The 17975-nt window shown below is 44.9% G+C and overlaps 1 protein-coding gene across 1 annotated transcript; it reads right to left on the minus strand.

The window, feature by feature from the left end:
* Window positions 1-5804: 5804 nt before the first annotated feature.
* psmb8a (proteasome 20S subunit beta 8A) lies at window positions 5805-17608 on the minus strand. The gene is made up of 6 exons (XM_065286736.2): window positions 17301-17608; window positions 16823-16964; window positions 16578-16689; window positions 6727-6856; window positions 6261-6465; window positions 5805-5963 (listed from the first exon to the last, which is right to left on the minus strand). Exons 1-6 carry the CDS (start codon window positions 17439-17441, stop codon window positions 5875-5877), a joined length of 819 nt encoding a protein of 272 aa, XP_065142808.1. The 5' UTR covers window positions 17442-17608; the 3' UTR covers window positions 5805-5874.
* Window positions 17609-17975: the final 367 nt, after the last annotated feature.

Here is a 17975-nt window from a genome sequence, read left to right on the forward strand (position 1 = left end):
GTCCTGCACGACCGGCTGGCCCGCCTCGACGCCGCGGTCCCCGTCCTCGGATTACGCTGGACCCGACGCCGGCGCCGCCTCCCTGAAGAGAGTCTGAGGAGGAAAAGAGGCTCTGGTCCCGCTTCGGCCGGCCCGCCCTCGAAAGTTCTGCATGTTTCAGTCCCCTCGGGCACTGGACACACCCTCGCTGTAACAGCGAAACACAAATTTTTACCTTTTCACAAAAAGAGCAAATTTCCTCCTCTGTACACACAAACACACACACACGGCTTAACGTCCATAAGCATATCGACGCTCGCCGTCAAATTTCACGTTTGGCAATCCACCCCCGGTATGCCGGGCTGGATTCTAAACGTAATCCAACACGGTTATTCACTTCAATTCGCCCGGAGACCACCCCGGTTTCGCGGCGTTCTCTACACCACTGTCCCAGACGATCGTATGCAGATCCTCAGGGAAGAGGTGCGTTCTTTATTACTAAAAGACGCGATAGAGACGGTCCCGGCGGATCAAAGCGAATCAGGCTTTTACAGTCGTTATTTTCTCGTTCCAAAGAAAGACGGCGGCCTCAGACCGATATTGGATCTACGCGTTTTGAATCGCGCTTGTGCCAAACGGCCGTTCAAAATGCTTACAGCCAGACGAATCATGGCGTTAATTCGACCGGGCGATTGGTTCATATCAGTGGATCTGAAAGACGCTTACTTTCACGTTCCGATAGCGCCACGTCACAGGCCGTTCCTAAGATTCGCGCTCGACGGGACAGCATACCAGTACAAAGTTCTGCCCTTCGGATTATCTCTGGCACCACGCACATTTACCAAATGTGCGGATGCGGCTCTCGCCCCTCTCAGACAGAGCGGCATCCGCATATTGAATTACCTCGACGATTGGCTTATTCTAGCACAGTCAGAGAGGGAAATTACTGCGCACAAGACCGTTGTACTCCAGCATTTGGAGAATTTGGGGTTCAAAATCAACCTCCAGAAGAGTTTGCTCACCCCCACGCAGCGAATCGCGTTCTTAGGCACGACGCTCGACTCATTAAAGATGCGGGCATGGCTTACACAGGAACGCGCGCTCACGGTCAGACGCGAGGCGGCATCGTTCAAAGCGGGTTCACATCTCCCTCTCAAACGATTCCAAAAAATGCTGGGTCTGATGGCAGCAGCATCCCCACTAATACCGTTGGGAATGCTGTTCATGAGGCCGCTTCAGTTTTGGTTGAAAGCGAAAGTTCCGCCCCGTGCTTGGTTGTCGGGCCGCTTATTAATCAAAATCACGTACAGCTGCGTGAAAGCGCTTTCGATATGGACATCCCCTCACCTTTTCCTCTCGGGCACGGAGCTCGGCTCCGTGAGCAGGAGGAAAGTGGTGACTACGGATGCGTCTGCGACGGGTTGGGGCGCTCACTGCGACGGCGAGCTCGCCTTCGGTGCGTGGAACAACCAGTTGTCTCAGCTACATATCAACCACCTCGAGATGTGGGCGGTTATCTTGGCGCTACGACACTTTCGACCGAAACTCCAACATCAACACGTTCTAGTGCGGTCGGACAGTATGACGGTGGTTTCGTTCATAAACCACCAAGGAGGGCTGATATCTCGCTCCCTATCCAGGCTGGCGAAACGGCTTTTATTATGGGCTCACGTGAACGTACGTTCGTTAAAAGCGACTCACGTACCGGGTGTAGCCAATACGGGTGCAGACATTCTCTCGCGCAACGGTCCGCCGCCGGGAGAATGGAGACTGCATCCTCAGACGGTCGAGAGAATATGGACCGTCTTCGGCCGGGCGGAGATCGATCTGTTTGCATCAGACGAGAACGCGCATTGCCCGATCTTCTTCTCGAGACATCACGATGCCCTGTCGCAAGCATGGCCGCCGTGTCTTCTGTATGCTTTTCCTCCGGTGGCTCTGTTACCACAGGTCCTTCAGAGGATAAGAGAGACGAAATGCGCGATAATTCTGGTCGCCCCGTTTTGGCACAATCAACCATGGCTCCCCGACCTATGGCAGCTGAAAACATCAGCACCATGGCCAGTACCGCTGAGGAAAGACCTCCTATCTCAGGCGAGAGGGACGATATGGCATCCACAGCCGGAGCTATGGAATCTACACGTTTGGTGTCTGAACGGCAACCATCACGCCTTTCAGGACGAGTGTTAAATACTCTAACTGAAGCTAGGGCCCCATCTACCAGGCGCCTTTACGCTCAAAAGTGGTCTATTTTTTCTGACTGGTGCACGACGAAAGACTTAAACCCAAACACCTGTGAAGTGGAGCATATTCTCTCCTTTCTGCAGGAAATGCTGGACAGCGGTCGCGCGCCCTCGACGCTTAAAGTGTATGTGGCGGCGATAACGGCGAATCACGCCCTTATCGCCGGCCGCACCGTGGGAAAACATGATCTCATCATTAAATTCCTCAGAGGCGCTCGCAGACTAAACCCACCGCGACCTAACACGGTCCCGTCTTGGGATCTGTCCATGGTCCTGAAAGCGCTGCGCGGTCCCCCTTTCGAGCCCCTCGAACAGGCTGACCTGCGCGCTCTCTCGTTTAAAACCGCTCTCCTCCTGGCGTTGGCATCGGTTAAACGAGTGGGCGATTTACACGCGTTTTCAATTGACCCGTCGTGTCTGGAATTCGGTCCTAACGATAGCAAAGTGATCCTTAGACCGAGAGCGGGATACATTCCTAAAGTTTTGACCACGCCATTTAAAGTTCAGGTGGTTTCACTTCTCGCCCTTCCGACGGCGGACGGCGAACAAACCCCGAACACGCTCTGCCCCGTCAGAGCGTTAAGAATATACACGGACCGTTCTGCCTCATACCGCAAGTCAGATCAGCTGTTCGTAAGTTTCGCACAACATTCCTTAGGTATGCCGCTCACTAAACAGAGGCTATCTAAATGGATCGTCGAAGCCATTGCTTTGGCTTACGCCTCCCTGAATGAACATTGTCCAGTTGGTTTAAAAGCTCACTCCACGAGGGGTATGGCTTCATCTTGGGCTTGGTCTACGGGGATTTCTATCGTTGACATTTGTAACGCGGCCGGCTGGTCCTCGCCGTCTACGTTTGTCAGATTTTATAGCCTGGATGTCCCTGCCTTACAACCACAGGTCTTATCGGCTTAATGATTCACGCGACTGCGTTTCTGTATGCCTTCATGGTGCGTTGCTAGCTCACCGTCATGGCTACCTATTAATAATTCATGCACAGCTCGCGGCGCGCTCAGGGAACCCGCCGTCTCGTGCTCTATTGTATATGCATCATGGTGCGTTTAGAAACTTCACTGTATGCGTATTACTGTCTCATATATGGTGCTTACACTTGCGCTCGCTAGAGCTATGTATATGCTGGGTTAGGGCCACATGCAGTGTCTCTCCGGTAAGGGCACCTCAGTCCGTTGTGTATGCACGGCGGGATGGGATTACGTTCCCCCATAGCGTCAGCAAACTGACGCAATGCGAAGTGAACCGTATTGAAAGGGAACGCTTAGGTTACTCACGTAACCCCGGTTCCCTGAAATAACGGGAACGAAGCATTGCGTCGCTGGCCGTGCTACAAACGTCTACGCAGCGAGTGTTATTCGGCTGCGCGCTTCAGTCGAATAATAATGAGCTCTTGACGTATTTCACCGGCTTATATAGGGACGTGTGCCACGCCCCCGCGCGGGCTCAAACGTCATTGGTCTGTATTTTCTACAGACGTTAACCAATAGGCTTCAATCACGGAGTAAACAGGAGTTTCCCCCCATAGCGTCAGCAAACTGACGCAATGCTTCGTTCCCGTTATTTCAGGGAACCGGGGTTACGTGAGTAACCTAAGCGTTTTTGTTACCCAACCATAAGTTATAAGAATAGGATTTCCCACCAAACTTGGTCAATATGATGCCAAGACACTGAAGATACTATCAACAATGTTGTCATGGTGAGACAATAAATTTATGGCAAAAAATGGAAAACAGAAGGTGCCTCATATCGACTGCAGACATTGGTGATTTATATTACACTTTCATTCATTCCTTCATTCCTTTTAACAGCTTTAGCAGGGCTTTCCTTCAAATTTGAGAAACAACCAGAGGAATTTTAAGTATTTTAAGTTTTGTTGCGTGGTATTTGTTTTTGTTTTGGTACGGGAGAGCTTGGCACAACGCTTTTTGGCTTTGGCTCTATCATTCAAAAAATATTTAAGTTAGAAAAAGATTTTTTTTACACAATCAACATACACATCTCTGCTACAAATGAACACTTATGGGAATTATGCTGGTCTATGCTGGTTTGATGCTGGTTTAGCTGGTTGTCACCAGCACAGCACCAAAACATAACATATGCTGGTCTTGCTGGTATGACCAGCATGGAATGCTGGTGCTAATGCTGGTTTGGAGCTGGTTTAGCTGGTGCTAATGCTGGTGCTGGTTTAGCTGGTGTTCACTAGCAAACCAGCACAGAAACACAACATAGTGGAGTAAAATTAGCAAGCGGCTAATGCTGCACTTACGGTTTTGCTGTGACCCGGTTAGCTTACATAAATTAAATGAGTGTAAAATGTTAGTTTCTATCGTCATTTTTATTGCTTGGATTAATGATGAATGATGTTGCTGTTTAAACTCTTAATATACTGTCAGAGAGTCACGTTGGTAATGGCTAGCACATGTGCACTTACGGTTTTGCTGTGACCCGGTTAGCTTACATAAATTATTAAATGAGTGTACAATGTTAGTTTCTATCGTTGTTTTTATTGCTTGGATTAATGATTAATGATGTCGTTGTTTAAACTCTTAATATACTGTCAAAGAGTCATGTTAGCAAGCGGCTAATGCTGTACTTACGGTTTTGCTATGACCGGTTAGCTTACATAAATGCTTAAATGAGTGTAAAATGTTAGTTTCTATCGTCATTTTTATTGCTTGGATTAATGATGAATGATGTTGTTGTTTAAACTCTTAATATACTGTCATAGAGTCATGTTAGCAAGCGGCTAGCGCATGTGCACTTACAGTTTTGCTATGACCGGTTAGCTTACATAAATTATTAAATGAGTGTAAAATGTTAGTTTCTATCGTCGTTTTTATTGCTTGGATAATGATGAATGATGTTGTTGTTTAAACTCTTAATATACTGTCAGAGAGTCACGTTAGCAAGCGGCTAGCGCATGTGCACTTACGGTTTTGCTATGACCCAGTTATCTTACATAAATGCTTAAATGAGTGTAAAATGTTAGTTTCTATCGTCATTTTTATTGCTTGGATTAATGATGAATGATGTTGCTGTTTAAACTCTTAATATACTGTCATAGAGTCATGTTAGCAAGCGGCTAATGCTGCACTTACGGTTTTGCTGACATAGTTTCTATCGTCGTTTTTATTGCTTGGATTAATGATGAATGATGTCGATAATGTCTTCTCAGTAAATCATGTTAGCACTAGGTCAATACATGTTGCACTATTGTTGGTCTGTACCACTGATTTGTGGTCTGTTCGAGACTCTGTCAGTTGACCAATCAGAGCAGAGTAAGCTACTGAAAGGTGGGGTTTAGGCAGACTGAGTCGTTGAACGGCTTCACATGAATTGTTTGGGGATCTCTGAGAAATGGGGTAATTATATTTTGAGAAAATTACAGTGTTTTTTGACCTTGCATGCATTTAAACCTGTTGTCCGGGACTTATAAACAGTGATAGGACGTTTAAAATTGGCATCTAACTGGCTCTTTAAATAGCAAGTTCTTTTAAAAGGGAATGAAAATGTTATTAAAAATTATATTCAAAGAATGCACCAAAATTGTTTCTGGTTTGAGAATAGTTTTATTTTTGTACTAGAACTGTGGTAGTAGCAAATAGCGTAATAAAACAATGGCTTGCATTTTGTGTGATTAAAACATTCCCTTCTTGTAGCGGTGGATTAACTCTGACACGTCTTCTTTACACACCTTAATCCAGCCATCCTCCTGCATGTGGTAAACTAAAAGGAGAAAAAATAGATGAACAGAAACACACTTTGCAACACGTGCATAGTTTAAAAAAGAATACTGTCATTATTTCTTTGGATAGACACTGCTTTACAGAATGGGTATTCAGATGCAATGTTAATGGAAATATTTTAAAACTATTGTAAAGTAAAAAAATAACCAAAGACTTTTTAAATCGCTAAAACAAACTGTCAAAGTACTATATGTTATAAAAATCAAATTTCTGTGTGCTTTAAAAGAGGGGTCTTTCTTATATACTGATAGTCAGTACATAATTCATAGGTACTTACGGTTGACCACACCACCAGAGTAAGCATCTCTGTGTGTAGCATGAGCAATGCCACGGCGACCCAGTTCATACGCCTCCTCTACAGTCATATCCTCACGATAACCGCTGTCCACCACACCATACGCATAACTGTTCCCACAACCAGTGGAAAACATCCGACCAGATAGACGGGTGCCATTGTCATCCACATAATACAGACCTGGACCCTGATGTGAGAAAAAAAATCAGTATGTAAATGAAGATTGTGCATGAATGAATATTAGCCTACACATCTTAGTAAGAAATATATAGTAAATATAGCTCAATTGAGAGTACACTGATATAATAATGGGCAAAAACAATCATGTAAACATATCAATCTTATTTTATTTGTTTACAAATGTGAGACAAACCTTGAAACATTAGTAAATTACCTTTAGAAATAGTGTGGCCCCACAATTACAACAAAACCTGTAAACATATTTCACCTGTTTGTCCCAGCCACAGATCATACTGCCCATAGAGAGACCCATCCCTCTGTATCCCAACATCATGTTACAGAGAAGTTTGGAGGCTGCAGACACTGAGATCCTCTGCTTGTTACGTAGTTTATAAAGTCTGTTCATAAAAACACAAAAAAAAAAAACACTTGAATATTAACAAATTAAATACAGATATAATATATATAATGGTGGACTAAACAGTGAAATTGCCAGTAAAATGTATTTTGTAATGACAGAACAAAATAATCTGCACAAAGTGGAAAACAAGAAGTACTTAACAAACTCAAAGAGAATAGAGCCAATTTAGATGAAATTTTGACATATAAAGCAGAAAGAGCTCTTAGATTTATTGATAGAAAATACTATGAATTGGGAAATAAGGCTAGTAGGTTATTATCATTTCAATTACAGAAAGCACAAGCTAGTCGAACAATTCCTAAAATTAAACAACTTGATTCTAATGTTGTCGAAACTAGTCCAAAAGTAGTAGTAAATACCTTTGCTAAATATTATGAACAACTATATAAGGGTGAACATCAGGAATTGAAAGAAGAAAAAAATACATGAATTCTTTAAAAATTTAAAATTAGATAAGCTGCGGTGGATGAAGCCTCCGATTTGGTAGAGCCAATTAAAGAAAAAGAGGTGAAAGACATAATTATTAAATTAAAAAATAACAAGACGCCAGCAATAGATGGATATGTAGGAGAATTTTATAAAGTGTTTATTGATGACCTGACTCCGGTATTATGTAAGTTATATAATTATGTATTAAATTCAGAGAACCCTCCAGAGTCATGGTCTGAGGCTATCATTACAGTCCTACATACTGTAAGGAAGGAAAAGATCCATTGCAATGTGCTAGTTATCGCCCTATTAGCCTCCTGTGTGTGGACTACAAAATATTAACATCTATTTTGGCTACTAGAATACATTAAGAAATTAATAAAGCCAGATCAGATGGGATTTATTTCAGGTCGCCAAGGGACAAATAATATAAGAAGAGTATTAAACCTGAAGTCACTCATAGCAAAGGGTACCCAAACGTCAATGCTTCTCAGCTTAGATGCTGAGAAAGCATTTGATCGGGTAGATTGGCAATTTCTAGAACAAACATTAAGGAAGATGGGCTTCAGTGAAAAATTTACCTTTTGGTTTCGGCTGTTGTATATAAATCCCAAATCAAAAGTTAGAGTTAAAGCAACACTATGTAGTTTCCATGTAAAAATGACTTACAGCTCCCCCATGTGGTTGAAAAGCGCAACAGTGCCTGGTATCAGACACTCTTCTGCAGGCAGGGGGAGGGGCGGGGCTGTGTGCTCTACCCTCCACCGCCACTTTCAGAGTGTGCTTGTAGCAGCTAGGAGGCTGCTCAGGTTGCAGCAACAGTACAATTTGTCCAGTTAAAAGTTGTTATATCACTGAAATAATTTTAGAGACATTATTTAAAGGTAAAAAAACTACATAGTGTTGCTTTAATGGACATTGCTCTGATTTTTTTTTATAGAGAGGGGTGTAAGACAGGGTGACTCTCTCTCACCCATTCTCTTTGCTCTCAGTCTAGAGCCTTTAGCTGAGGCAATACGACAGGATATCAAGATTGAGGGAGTTGAGGATGGTGGGGGGAGAGTCCATAAAATTTCTCTTTTTGAGAATGATGTCCTGCTCTTTATAAAACAACCCCTTACTTCAATACCTCAATTAATGCAAAATTTAAAATATGGAGACATTTCTGGATACAAAATTAATCAAAATAAATCAGAGCCAATGATGATAACAGGAATATGGCCTAAACAATGAAATGAGATGGTGTCATTTCGCTGGTCTAAACAAGGTTTTAGGTATTTGGGGATTACTATCACACTTGAAACTACAAAACTTTTTGAGGCAAACTATAATAAGTTACTTGATCAAATTAGGAGGGATCTAGCTCGTTGGGAAGTTCTTCCGTTATCTTTGTTTGGTAGAGTTGAGACTATAAGGATGAACTTGCTCCCACGTTTTTTCTTTTTATTTCTGTCACTACCCATACGAGTTCCAATTTCTACTTTTAAGATGATAGACAAATTAATTTCTCAATTCATATGGCAACACAAAAGACCTAGAATTAAACTTAAGACACTTTATTTGGCTAAAAATAAAGGAGGTTTGGCTTTGCCAAATATAAAGTTATATTACTGGGCAGCTCAATTAGCAGCAATTTTGACTTGGATAAGTGGATGTGAGGAAGTAAAGTGGACTCAAATAGAACATACAATAAAGGTATGGGTATAGATTTTGGCGCTATCGTAAGTCTTGTGAATAGTATGCCATACAGACCCGTTTGCCACTGAACCTGCATTAACGACGACAGTGGGGCCTCCAGCCTTAGTCAAACGGGTTGGCTTGTACGGTCGGGATGCGTTTTTCGCGTTTTCGTGTGTCTTGTGAATAGTATGCCATACATACCCGTTTGCCACTGAACCTGCATTAACGACGACAGTGGGGCCTCCAGCCTTAGTCAAACGGGTTAGCACGTATGGTCGGGTTGCGATGTTTGGCATTTTCTCGTGGTCTTGTAAATGGTATACAATATAGACCCGTTTGCCACTGAACCTGCATTAACGAAGACAGTAGGGCTTTAGGCCTTAGTCAAACGGGTCGTCAGGTTTAATTTTCTCTTAAAGATCGGAAGGTGACCCTTATTTACCATATATACTATAATTTGCTAAATCCTCAACTGTGGATAATATAATTATGCCGCAATAGTTATTCTGTCTGGAACTAAGCTGAGTTAAACCACATCACTGTGTGACACTTCATACATATGAACGGCCGCTACGCTAATACGATTTTGTTTTTCTCTCCCTGTCTCGTCCTCAACACCGAGGACAACAAGACAAACAGACCCAGTCCCGGTAGATGTGAAAGTCGGCACACCTCTGATCTACTGGCCGTCCTTCAACCTGATGCCCAGCTGATGCCTGACCAACCTGATGCCCAGCTGATGCCTGACCAACGATCACCGGCAGAACCCGCTAAATCTCCTTATCCGTTCTCCCAAGGGTTTTTCCCTCCTAGGACTTATTTTTCCTCGGATAAAAGCCCGGGTTTTTTTTTTCTCCTAGGGGGTTTTTCACCCCGGGGAGGCAGCCTTTTTGGGCTTTACTTAGCTTCCTCTTCTAGACGTTACTTTAGTAATACGTTCGCTTATAATATTGAGTCATAGCCGCAGCAAATTTAACTGATTATGCTATCATGTATTTTGTTGTGTTATCTGTTGTTTTTCTGTGCTTTTCACTGCTTCTATTTATGTAAAGCTGCTTTGAAACAATTGACTGTGAAAAGCGCTATATAAATAAAATTGAACTGAATTGAATTGAATAGAAGTAAAGAAAATGCTTAAGGCTGTTGGAACAATCTCACGAGCTATGCCCATAGTGGGTAATGTAGATTTTCCACTTTCAATGTGGGACCACGGTCTTAAGAAATGGGCGGTTAAAGGCCTTTTTATTTTAGACCAGCTTTTTGAAGAAACACACTTTAAGTCTTTTACACGACTTCAAGAACAATTTGATCTTCCCTTAAGTGATTTTTATAGATATTTGCAAATCAGACATTATATTACAAACCATAAGGAAAAAGAAAGAATTAGCAAAATCCCAAATGGCATAGAACAATATTTTATTACATTTATCGAAAAATGTTTCCCTGTTGGTAGACATGTTTCTCATCTCTATAAAAGATTGTTAACAGGTATGGGTGGAAACACCTACAATATCAAGGAAAAGTGGGAAATAGAAGCCAATATAGAAATAGAAGATGAGTTGTGGGATAAACTTAGTTATAAGTGCCACAAGGGAATTAATAGCCAACAGTGGAAGGAATTTGACTGGAAAATAAAAATGCATAATTTTCATACTCCTTTGGTTATTTCAAAGTTTATAAAAGATCGTCTCGGTTACGTATGTAACCCTCGTTCCCTGAAGGAAGGGAACGGGGACGTCACGTCGTGACCGACGAATTGGGAACCGCTCTGCGGGTGACCTATCTACTTCGAGAAACTATGAAAAGGCCAATGAACTTGGCATGCAGGTATTTGCATAATGCCAGCGCCGCCCCGCCAGGTGCGTATATAAGCCGCAGGTGCACAATACCAAATTAGCTATATTATTGCTGAGAAGCCGAGCAACAGTGCCCGGCCTGAAAACAGCAATGGAACAGCAAACTGTGGCGACGGGACGTGACGTCTCCGTTCCCTTCCTTCAGGGAACGAGGGTTACATACGTAACCGAGACGTTCCCTTTCAGTCGGTCACTACGACGTCACGTCGTGACCGATGAATTGGGAATCCCTACCAAAACGCCACTGCAGCTGAACCCTTCCAGTGCCTGCAAAAGCCCTCCGCCCTCCACATAAGGTGCGGAACCTAAGGCGTAATGCAGAAGGTCGGTCACTACCTGTTCCCTAACCCACGATAGTGAACCAGCGAACTGGGGAAGCGTCTAAACTGAGCGGAGCTAGAACACTGCGGAAGCCATCCCCTAAGAAGGTTGAATGGATGACATAAAAATATGAAACAACCAATAGGTTGCTCATAAGAAGTCTCTGAACAAAACATAGTATCCAGAGAGATGCAGAGCAGGCTCTGCTAAGGAAAAACGTGGAGGATTAGAACCCCACGGAGTATACACACAAATGAACCCCACGTAGGGGACAAATGTGGGCGCCTAGATAGAGGCTCCAAGCCGACACACAAGCCGACCCTTGGTGTTCTTAACTAGTTAACAGAAAGAACCCGAGTAGAAACCGGCTCGACACGAACACTATAGAATCTTGTGAACGTATTAGGTGTCGCCCAGCCTGCAGCTCTTCAAATATCTGTTAGCGAGGAACCGCGAGCCAGTGCCCAAGACGATGCCACACTGCGTGTAGAGTGGGCACGTAAATTAAATGGACAAGGCACGTCTTGCTTTTGATATGCAAGGGCTATAGTATCCACAATCCAATGGGACATACTCTGCTTGGTGCCAGCTTTCCCTTTCTGCTGACCACCGAAACAAATAAAGAGCTGGTCTGAGGTCCTAAAGCTTTGCGTCCTGTCTATATACACACGTAGTGCACGAACAGGGCACAACAAAGCCATGGCTGGGTCTGCCTCCTCCAAAGGCAGCGCTTGCAGGTTCACCACCTGATCTCTGAAAGGAGTGGTGGGAACTTTGGGCATGAAGCCGGGCCGGGGTCTCAGTGTTACGCTGAATGCAGCTGGCCCGAACTGAAGGCACGAATCATCGACCGAAAATGCATGAATATCTCCTATCCTTTTAACAGAAGCCAAAGCAAGGAGAGTTAAAGTCTTCATAGCAAGAAATTTAACACTCACACTATGCAGAGGCTCAAATGGGGCTTCCTGGAGTGATTTCAGCACCAAGGACAGGTCCCAAGGAGGAATAGAGGGAGGACGCGAAGGATTCAGCCTTGCTGACCCACTGTCCTACCGTTTACGGGTGAATGGTGAGCTGATATCGCAGCGATATCGACCTTAATAGTGGATGGTGACAGCCTATTCTCCAAACGACGCTGGAGATACAAAAGCACAACACTAATCGGGCATTCTCGGGGGTTCTCACGTTGGGAAGAACACCAGTCGACAAACAGGTTCCATTTAAGCGCGTAAGCCTGCCTCGTAGACGGCGCTCGCGCTGCAGCAATAGTGTTAGATACCTCTTGCGGTAAATCACTCAAATCCTCCGTGCCCCGTCCAGAGACCACACATGGAGGTTCCACAGGTCGGGGCGCGGGTGCCATAATGTGCCCTCTTGTTGAGAAAGAAGGTCCTTCCTCAGGGAAATCTTCCAAGGAGGGGCTGTCGCGAGGAGAGAGAGTTCTGGAAACCAACTCCTGGTTGTCCAATACGGTGCCACCAACAGCACGCTCTCCTCGTCCTCCCGGATCTTGCATAGGGTTTGCGCAATGAGGTTCACCGGAGGGAACGTGTATTTGCGCATGTTTCGCGGCCAGCTGTGTGCCAATGCATCCACACCGAGCGAGTCGTCGGCTAGTGAATAGAATAGGCGACAATGGGTCGTCTCTGGGGAAGCAAACAGATCTATCTGCGCTTTGCCGAAACGTCTCCAAATCTGCTGAACCGCTATGGGGTGGGGTGGAGTCGCCATTCGCCGGGATGCGCAGCCCGAGAGAGCGCATCCGCCTCTACATTGAGCGTGCCCGGAATGTAAATGGCACGAAGAGACCTCAAATTCTTCTGACTCCAAGAGAGGAGGTGACGGGCGAGATGCGACAGGTGACGCGAGTGTAAACCGCCTTGACGATTGATGTACGCAACGGTCGCAGTATTGTCTGTGCGAACTAATACATCTTTGCCCCGTAACTCGTTGCTGAAACGGACGAGCGCAAGATATACAGCCCACATTTCTCGGCAATTTATGTGCCAATGCAGCTGGGGTGCCGTCCAGACCCCCGAAGCCGCAAGCCCATCGTACGTGGCCCGTGCGAGAGGGACTAAAGGCACGATCGGTGTACCCGCGGCGGGCGCAACGGAGGTGATCGCCGGTGTGTGCGTATTGGCCGCACCGACAGCAGTGTTGTGCATGATAACACTCACCTGAGTCCGCTGCTGGGTGGGTGGGTGAGTAAGGGAGGCTCTGCTGAAGACACCTCACACCACACGATGCACCCTCTGGTGAAGGGGGAGGAAGACGATGGGTTATGAGCCCGTGATTGTCTCCTCTCCCCTGAGAAGTTGGAGAGCGCGCTGGGGTTATGAGCCCGTGCGTTGCTTTCGTACTCCTCTGATGAGTCGGAGAACAATGGGGGGTTATGAGCCCGCTCATGTCTCCGGCGCTCATCTGAAGACCTAGAGATGAAAGTGGAATTCGCTCTTTCTGTGATTGTGTGGGTGCCGACTGAAAAGTTGGCGGAACAGAAAAATGAAACAAAGGATTCCCCAACCGGCCCTCCTCCGGTGGGGGGAGTGGTGCCTTCACCATCTCCCGAAGAGCGATCCCCTCCATCTCTAGGTCGCCCGACTCAGGGCCGCTTCGACTTCCTTTTTCCACCCTTTGAAGCAGGCTGAGTGGGTGGGGCGGACTGCTGACGACCGGTTCCTCACTTCTTAGAAGAGCCCCGGGGAGGAACGGGGGTGGCCGCCGCAGGACGCCCTCGGCAAAGAGAAGGCTGAGGTGCCGATGTGGACGGGGCAGGTGCAGGATGCTTCCGACGTGGCATGATCTGAGCGATGGCCTCAGTCTGCTTCTTGGGCGCGGAGAATTGCTGGGCAAACTCCTCGACCGGCTCGCCGAACAGGCCGGCCTGGGAAACCGGAGCATTCAGGAGCCTGGTTTTATCAGCATCCTTCATGTCCGCCAGGCACAGCCAGAGATGGCGTTCCTGGAACACCAGGGTGGACATCGCACGACCGACGTCACGTGCGGTGACCTTGGTTGCACGAAGCGCCAGGTCAGTAGCCGCACGGAGCTCGGAGAACTCCGCCGAATTGTGACCCCCCGCGTGCAGGTCCCTCAGAGCCTTAGCCTGGTGAACCTGCAGCAATGCCATGGCATGCAGGGCTGAAGCTGCCTCCCCACAGGCTTTGTAAGCAGCGCCGGTTAAAGCGGAGGAATGCTTACAGGCTCGTGCGGGGAGAGTAGGCTGGTCCCGCCAGGAGGAAGCGACACCGGCCAGACACAACTGCATCGCAACCGGCCGCTCCACCCTCGAGGGAGGTGAGAGGTGAAGGCTGAAACGGCCGGTTCCGGGAGGAAAACGGGGTTTTCCACGACCGCGTCAGCTCTTCATGCACCTCGGGGAAGAAAGGCACCGGGGCGAGGACTGAGAAGCCCTGGCACCCCCGAAGTACCAATCGTCTAGGCGGGACGGTTCGGGTGGGGGAGGTTCAGTCCACTCCAAGCCGACAGCCGCCGCCGCCCGAGCAAGCATGGCTGCCATCTCGGGGTCGAACGCAGGTCCCGCAACCCTTCCTCCGCTGCTACGGTGGACAAAGTCTCCGGTGGAGGCTCGACAGAGCGCGAGGACACCGTAGAACACTGGCCGCTTGTCTCCATCGGGACCTCCGCTGGCAACGGATCAGGGCGCTGGGAGCTACTGGAGAAACGACACCCGTCTCCGCAAATCCGCCATAGTCATGCCCTCGCAAATGGAGCATGAACTATCACGGAACGCTGCCTCTGCGTGCTGGAGCCCCAGACACGAAAGACAACGCTCGTCACCATCCCGGGGAGCGATGAACACACCGCATCCAGAAACGGGCAGGAATGCCATCTTTAAAAAGATGCACCCGACCGTGACACGAATGAGTGGCTGTCTTAAAAAAGACACAAAGCTCAAACGTGCTGCTCTTTTAGAGAAATCACTCTTTGTGCAAGCTGGTGAAACACACAGGGAGAGGCAACGCACTCACTCGAACTCAAATCCTAAATGAAAGAGATAGAGAGAGAGAGAGAGAGAGAGAGAGAGAGAGAGAGAAAGGGTGGAGAAAACACTGCGAGTCTCCGCTGAGGTGTCTTTGCCCAACCAACTTCGGCAAGCTGAGATCTTTTTCTCTGCAGCACAGGATCTACGAAGATCAGTAAACAGCTTCTCGAGAGCAGATGTCTGCCGGCTTCGAAGCAATAAAAGCTAATTTGATATTGTGCACCTGCAGCTTATAAACGCACCTGGCGGGGCGGCGCCGGCATTATGCAAATACCTGCATGCCAAGTTCATTGGCGTTTTTTATAGTTTCTCGAAGTAGATAGGTCACCCGCGGAGCGGTTCCCAATTCGTCGGTCACGACGTGACGTCGTAGTGACCGACTGAAAGGGAACCATCTTCAGCTGTATGCTGGAGACAATGTGGTACAACAGGGAACATACACATATATTTCTGGATTGTCCAGTAATCCTTGAGTATTGGAAAAATATTAAAGAAGAAATGGAGAAAATTGTAAAAAGAGAAGCTCCATTAAATGTGCAGTCTTTCTTACTGGGTGTTGTATCAAGTGATGTTTTCAATGCTGAACAAAGATGTATTATACGTGTGTTACTACTAATTGCTAAGAAAAACATAACTGCTAATTGGAAGTCTGTGAAATCACCAAGTGTAATTGAATGGAAACATAGATTAAAACAGATTTACATGATGGAAAAAATGACTGCATCATTACAACTAAAAACTGACCTTTTCAATCAGAGTTGGTACATGGTTAAAGAATACCTATAGATTTATAAATTGGAAAAAATGTGTGCTGTTTTTTATCTTTTTTTATTTTATTTATATTACTATATGGCTGTACAGTACATGTTTGTTGTCCATATTATGTGTAACAATAAGAGGTAGTAATATTAATATGGTTTAGTGTCTATTATTATTATTATTATTTATTTATTCATCTTTTTTATTTATATTACTATATGGCTGTACAATACATGTTTGTTGTCCATATTATGTGTAACAATAAGAGGTAGTAATATTAATATGGTTTAGTGTCTATTATTATTATTATTATTATTTATTTATTCATCTTTTTTTATTGCCTCAGATAATGTTTGTGTTGTTTTTGTGGTGTAAAAGAAGAAGAAAAAAAAAATATATATATATATATATATATAATCTGCACAGCTAAAATGCCTTATACAGAATCACATATTGATGAGGAATCTGTTGAATCTGTATTTACTTGTAATAGCTATTTACCAATGTTCTTAAAAGGCTATCACATGGTATGAATCAAAGTTTACAGTAAACTCTGTTCTTCTCCTGACACAGCTGCCGGCATGAATTGTAGTTTCATACTGTGAGCATATGCACATCTCCTTCAGATGCATGTTAAGACAGACCTGCACTCTTTAGCCAGCAGTCTCTCCCAATACTGACAGTCTGCAGCGCTGCCAGACATGGTGCCCAGCAGGTAAGGATTGATCTCAATCACTTTATTAGCCTCCTTTGATGCTGCAACACATTAGAATAATTAAGATATAACAGGTAGAGAAATACATTTTGGAATGCTGTTCACAATTTGCATCCTTTATTCTGAATAATGTTATCGGCACAGAACCTGCAGCTATTAACTCTTGATACTGACCTATGTATTTTCCAGCAGATGCTCTGGAGTCAACAGCCACAATGACCCCATGCCGAAACTTGAATGCCAGGGTTGTGGTGCCATGATTCAGGTCTATACAAACACCATCATCACAGCTACATGACTTCAGAAACTTAGAGGGCTGATGGGAACACAGAATATCAATATTACAGCTTTAGGCCCATATGATTCAATGAGCAAAGTTGTCAGGACATGTTAGGAACCAATTATGTTACTGTAAATTATAACATGTGCTATGATTGCTGACATACATGCTATATGATAACCATGATGATAATAATTACCAAATGTAATGCACATGCTATTAATTGATTCGTTTCATCATGACTATGTCACAGGTTATTTTTAGACAATAGCAATGTGCATATACCAGCAAGGAAACAATAAAATGTTAATACACACTTTCATTAGGTATCCAGGATTAAGTGTAAGTTTATTTACAGCGATTTAAACTTACGTCTACTCCGACTGGTACCGCAAATTCTTGACATTTTGTCCCAAAACTGTAATGATTCAGCCCGTCGAGAAGATGCGTCTGTCTGAAGCCAAACTGTTGCGCGGAGTGATTTTTATATCCACTGACGTCCAAAAGAGCCATAATTTATATCAAGCAAATACAATTAATCTAAATAGTTCAAAACACAAAAGCAAAAACGACCCAATGTATGTATTTTGTATGTAGGAAACACGATCTCTCTGCGGAAGAAAACAATTTCGAAACCGAAAGATAGAGAAGCTGTTTCACATAGTTTCTAGTTCGACCACTTTTGAGTTTTTTTTAAAGAAAATATTCACTTAAACGAATGAATATATAACTTTTAATTGCAGTTGAACATTATAATCAGATACTGTATTAATGATGTTATTTGAGATTTAAAGGATTATTTTGTGATATTTTCAGAAAAGCGCCTTTTACGCAGCTGGTTGACCAATCGCGTCTTTCAGCATCATCAGTATGTAGGCAGATTTATCTGGTACAGGTTAAAACAGGTGTAACATTATCAAGGAAGCGTTTTAGTATGACACACCTTGATGTATGACACCAAAAAGTCCTAAACTGCCAAACAAAACTGCCAGTGCTGTTTTTGTCGCATCAGCTAAATAAATGAACTGATCCTACTTAAGGAATCAA

This window comes from Paramisgurnus dabryanus, chromosome 19 (genome assembly GCF_030506205.2).
Source record: "Paramisgurnus dabryanus chromosome 19, PD_genome_1.1, whole genome shotgun sequence".
Lineage (NCBI taxonomy): Eukaryota > Metazoa > Chordata > Actinopteri > Cypriniformes > Cobitidae > Paramisgurnus > Paramisgurnus dabryanus.

What these genes read in the sequence shown, in the direction of transcription:
- psmb8a (XM_065286736.2), bottom strand. Translation starts at nt 17,441, where the DNA reads ATGGCTCTTTTGGACGTCAGTGGATATAAAAATCACTCCGCGCAACAG. An exon ending in ATCTGCTGGAAAATACATAG is followed by an intron (nt 16,690 to 16,822) that starts GTCAGTATCAAG and finishes AATGTGTTGCAG; the next exon opens with CATCAAAGGAGGCTAATAAA. An exon ending in TCTGTGGCTGGGACAAACAG is followed by an intron (nt 6,466 to 6,726) that starts GTGAAATATGTT and finishes TTCTCACATCAG; the next exon opens with GGTCCAGGTCTGTATTATGT.